Source organism: Octopus bimaculoides, chromosome 20 (assembly GCF_001194135.2).
Source record: "Octopus bimaculoides isolate UCB-OBI-ISO-001 chromosome 20, ASM119413v2, whole genome shotgun sequence".
NCBI classification, from domain to species: Eukaryota; Metazoa; Mollusca; class Cephalopoda; order Octopoda; family Octopodidae; genus Octopus; species Octopus bimaculoides.
The window spans coordinates 47,691,419-47,696,732 of NC_069000.1; the positions used below are offsets into that span (position 1 = coordinate 47,691,419).

General features: G+C 38.9%; 1 protein-coding gene across 1 annotated transcript in view; it reads left to right on the forward strand.

The window, feature by feature from the left end:
* The window catches only part of LOC106882265 (signal recognition particle receptor subunit alpha), a 33,928-nt gene that overhangs the window by 20,488 nt on the left and 8,126 nt on the right, over positions 1–5,314 (forward strand). Inside the window, exons 7-11 of the mRNA XM_052974957.1 lie at positions 70–173; positions 1,601–1,728; positions 2,859–2,945; positions 3,865–4,037; positions 4,338–4,551. Coding sequence (XP_052830917.1) covers positions 70–173; positions 1,601–1,728; positions 2,859–2,945; positions 3,865–4,037; positions 4,338–4,551 — 706 coding nt within the window. The remainder of the gene's footprint in view (positions 1–69; positions 174–1,600; positions 1,729–2,858; positions 2,946–3,864; positions 4,038–4,337; positions 4,552–5,314) is intronic.

Genomic DNA, 5,314 nt, shown 5'->3' on the forward strand with positions numbered 1-5,314 from the left:
GATAATGATAATGATGATTGCTATTGCACAAGAGGTCAGTTATTCTTTTTTTTTTTGTTTTTAACCCAGAATATGAAAGGACAAATGATGGGTGACTTGAAGGACATGGAACCGGAGAGTAGCAGCGAGGGCGAAGTTGAAGAAGAAATTGTCCAGAAACCAAGTAAGAAAAGGTAAATCTGAGAGGTTTCAGGGATGGCAACTGAAATTTGTTTTTTTGTTTTTTTGATTTGTTTGTTTCTCTTTTTTTTTTTTTTACCTCTGGTTTTCCAAGCTAGCATGGGTTGAAGGAATATTTATTGAGGCATTAATTTTATAACTGGATGCTGTTTTTACTGCTCATTCTATCCTGTTGTTTTTTTTGTTTTTTTTTTAGCAAAGGTTTTTTTTCATTCCCTGTGTCCTCAAAAGGAGAGGGCTACAAGACAATTTCTGAGCAGTGGATATAGCAGTGTAGTGTCTAAAAACGTTTTTTTCTTTGTTTTATGCCATGACTCAGAATATAAACATTCACACATGCAAACGCATCTACTAAATCCACTCACAGGACGTTGGTTAACCCAGGGCTGTACCAGAAGACTCTTGCCCAAAGGGCCATGCATTGTGATAGAACTAAACGGTTTCAGGTTCAGTCCCTCTGCTTGGCAACCTGTATCTTTTGCTTTAGCCCTGAAGTGACCAATACCTTGTGGGTAGATTTTGTAAATGGAAGCTGAAAGAAGCCCACTGCATGTGCTCTGCAATTGTTGCAGGTTATTAGTTGTGTTGTTCCTTCATCTTTCAACCAGTTGTCTCCTCACTTCATATCTACAAAGATGTGTAAAATAAGTGAGCCTTTACTTGAAAAATAATGGGTAAGCAATTGGAAGGGCCTTAGTAATATATTCCTCTAACCCATGCTAGCATGGAAAAATGGATGTAAAATGATATACTCACACAGCATTTCCTGTCTCTAATAAATGTGATATTGGATTGATATAAAGTGTTTTTACACTTAAGAGTGTAGTAGATTGTACATGTGTGTGTGTGTGTGTGTGTTTGTACGTGCATGCGTTCTGTTCAGATAAGGTCCATTTGTTGATTGATTCTTTGCTACCAGCTGATACTATTTCATTAGGGTTTATGCTAAGGAAAGTCAATTTATTAGGTCAGGCTAATACTGAAATTTATAAACCTGTCCAACCCACATTTGTACAATGATTAGCAAGATGCAGAATCCCCATGTTATAGAGAACCCATTGAAAATTGTAATGTTACGTGTGTCAGCATATTTTGCTTTTCCATGCATATTTGGTGTTAGGAAGGGCATCCAGCCGTAGAAACCATGCCAAAACAGACATGGAGCCTGAACGGCTTCAGCTGGTCTGCTCCTGTCAAACTGTCCAACCCATGCCAGCATGGAAAATGGATGTTAAATGATGATGATTTGCATGAATATGTATATAACCATTGATCATTGCATGCATACGGTGCACTCGGGCATGTGCATTTCTGTGCATATTTGTATATTTGCATTTAGGTGCATTTGTTAGAACGAGAGTAATGGTTTTATAACTAAAGTGACAATCTGTCTCTTCACTCTGATCTCCTCCTCCAACAGTTCAACAGCCAAATCAAAAAGCAGTGGTTTCGGAATGTTTACCATGTTCAAGAATTTGGTTGGTTCTAAAACATTGACTATGGATGATATTCAACCTGTTGTTGACAAAATGAAAGACCACTTAATTGGTAAGTTCTCTTAGCTGTTGCCATCATTTGAACCTTGTATGCACCACTTACTGCTCAACCATTTTGCTGATTATTATTTCATTTGTTCTCCAACCTTGAAGAAAGCGGGTGGGGCAGTGCCTTGTTATGGTAGACTTTCATAGAACCAGTGTTATCTTTTATTAAATAATTGTCATATTTAGAGTAATTAATTATATTTAGCAGCTGTTTTTACAATATTCACATTGTTACAGTTTAATTAGTTTAAACTGCGCATTATTTGTACAGTGTCTTTGATTGGATTTGAACTGCAGATCCTTATTGCTAATCTAAGGGTTCTGCTGTTCTTTTGGTGACCCAGGTTAACATCACCACCTAGGCTTTGGCTATCTTGTATGGAATCTATCCACACCCCACCAAGTCTCAGAGACCATGTGAAGGGTCATGGAGACTGCCCAACTTACTAACATAAATTATGTGTGACATAGTTGTGGCGATTCTATCATGCTCCCATCATGTGAACAAAAAACCAGCACAAACTGATTTTGGCCTAATCTGGAGATAGAAATGTGGTTTTGGTCCTTTCAGTGAGGGCTGTTGCTCTTCTCGCATCCAAAATGGCTGTTTACATCTGAGAGCGATTGCTTTTTAATATTCTTTTGTTGGATTAATCCATTTGGCTGAGGCGAAGCTGGAGCATTGCCAGCAGATATGTGTGTCTGTGTTTCCCTATTTTTAACCAGTATTTCTGCACAAATATTCAGAAGGACAATAATCAATGCATACACACATAATAGGTTTGTATGCTTTCTTTTTATAATCATTCACTTTAGCTCTCTTTATGCCATGTCATCTAAGCTATAAAAAGCTTTTAAATGTAAATGCAAAACCATGGTTTCTGGGGAAAACAGAAATCTACCCCTGGGTAGTCTACTGAGGCCATGTAGAATGTTTGTCTATCACAGCTAACATTCTCAGATAATCTACTGCCTAATACTAACAGTTAAGTGAACTGGAGTAATCTCCTTTTGTAGAGAATATATTTCAACTAAGAATCGGTTGTGTCATTAGTAAACAACAGTTTATTGTAATTAAATTTTTTTCTGAATTCTCCATTTCTTTCACGTTTCAATTTTTGTCCCTTATTCCAGCGAAGAATGTAGCATCTGATATTGCATTGAAACTCTGTGAATCGGTTGCTGCAAAATTGGAAGGAAAAGTGCTTGGAACATTTGATAGTAAGTGTACAGAAGTTGGCAATGAATCTATTGCATTTGTATGTGTGTATATATGTCTATGTATGTGTATTTATATGTCATTATTATCATTCGTTTTCCATGCTGGCATGGGTTGGAGTGTTTGACAGGAGCTGGCTAGGCAGAAGACTGCACCATGCTTCACTGTCTGTTTCGGCAGGGTTTTTACAGCTGAATGCCCTTCCTAACACTGGCCACCTTACAAAGACAACCCATATAAATATGAGTACAATGTGAATAAATTATCCAGGTGGGTACCACATGAGCACTCGGGTATAGTCTAGGCTCAGGCCAACTGCATCAAGGAGTAAAAAGCACCAAGGATCACTTCTGGTGACAATCCGTCTAATCTATTCAACGAGTAAACCCTGGGCTTGCTTCACTGGATTATGAATATTTTTGGGAGTGTAAATCCAAAACAATTACAAAGGAAATGGACACTGGTACATCTTCATATTTGTTTCTGTTTTAGCTTTATTATTACAGTTAATTCTACAGCATAATTGGTTTAAATGACCAACACATGTTTCTACTACATAGAAAAGCACCCATTATACTCTCTGAGTGGTTGGCGTTAGGAAGGGCATCCAGCTGTAGAAACTTTGCCAAATTAGATTGGAGCCTGGTGCAGCCATCTGGCTCATTAGTCCCCAGTCAAACTGTTCAACCCATGCCAGCATGGAAAGCAGACGTTAAACGATGATGATGATGATGGCTGAAATGACCAGAAATAGTCATGATGTCACTTCCAGTATGAATGGCAAAAGCAGGAGGAAAACAGTGAAAGAGGCATGTGTGTGTTTGCTTATTAGTTTGTATGCAGAAGTTACCTAAAGGTTTATCAAGACAATATTCATAAGCATGTCATTAACAGTGTGTCTGTCTGTCTCCATTATTTAAGGTATCACAACGACAGTGAAAAATACCCTGAATGCATCCTGTGTCCAAATTCTGTCGCCCAGGAGACGAATTGATATTCTTCGTGATGCAATGGAAGCGAAACAACAGCGCCGTCCTTACTGCATCACATTTTGTGGTGTTAATGGCGTTGGCAAATCAACTAATTTGGCCAAGGTAAATCTTTTTGATCTCGTCATTTTTCTTAACGAACTTTCAACTTCATCTTCAGACTAACATAAACTGTGAATAGTGTCATGTGATCTGCTGCTGTTAAAACAAAAAAAAAAATTTATTTGTTTATTTTTATTACAAAAGAAAATGACTAGTTTACTGTAATTTTTCTTTATAAGTTTTCCTATAATTTTTTTCTCTCCAGACAGTATTGTATGATTTCAAGGAGATTTAGCTGCCCCCCCCCCCTGTTGGTTTGTTCACACAAGGATTGAACTCAATGCCTGACTGCTCATTTTTTAGGTGGGATTTTGGTTGATCGAGAATGGTCTGCGTGTCCTGATAGCTGCCTGTGATACATTCCGTGCAGGGGCAGTGGAACAGTTGCGCACTCATACACGTAAACTGAATGCACTTCATTCTCCTGAAATGCATGGTGGCGTTCAAATGGTGCAGTTGTATGAGAAGGGATACGGGAAAGATGCTGCCAGCATTGCAATGGAAGCAATCAACTTTGGTAAGTTACTTCTAGATTTGTTTTCTCTGTTTCTTTTAGAAAGAAGAGATTCTACCCCATCCCGTCATTATTCACCTCCACCATGGCTGTTCTATCACTACCTTCCCATCCCTCCACTTTGTTAGTGCTTCCCTGATTGTGGGTGGTTGAGTGGGTTGGGGGGTCATAGGTTCAATCTCAGGTTGAGCTAGTGTATTGTATCCTTGATCAAAGTACTTCATCTCTCATTGTTTAGGTCTCCTTGTGTAGCCTTCTGTCCCCTTTACCTGCCCCTATCTTTCATATTCTGTTGGGTTCTGGATGGCAGACCTGAGATGTTGTTGTCATCGTCTGTGTCTCCTCTATAGAGGCTCCTTAAAGCAATTATTGAATGTACGGCACACACTACCAGGTCAAAGTCTCTTATGACCAACTTGGTGGTGGTGGTGGTGGGGGGGCGTTCCTGCTTCCCCCCCAAGTCAACCCACAGAAGAAATATAAAAGGTATTTCAATCATGACTCCCACTGTTCTGACTGTTCTACTGCATCAGTTGTTGTTGTGTGTGTTGCTGTTGTTACTCAGCTAACAACTGTAACCTGTATCCTATTGCCCAAAAACTTAAACTGTGAACAACTTGGGTCTAGCATCTCAGTCCAGTTTCCAATAGGCTTCTCTCTCTATCTCTCTTTATATCTCTCTCTCTCTCTTTATATCTCTCTCTCTCTCTTTATATCTCTCTCTCTCTCTTTATATCTCTCTCTCTCTCTTTATATCTCTCTCTCT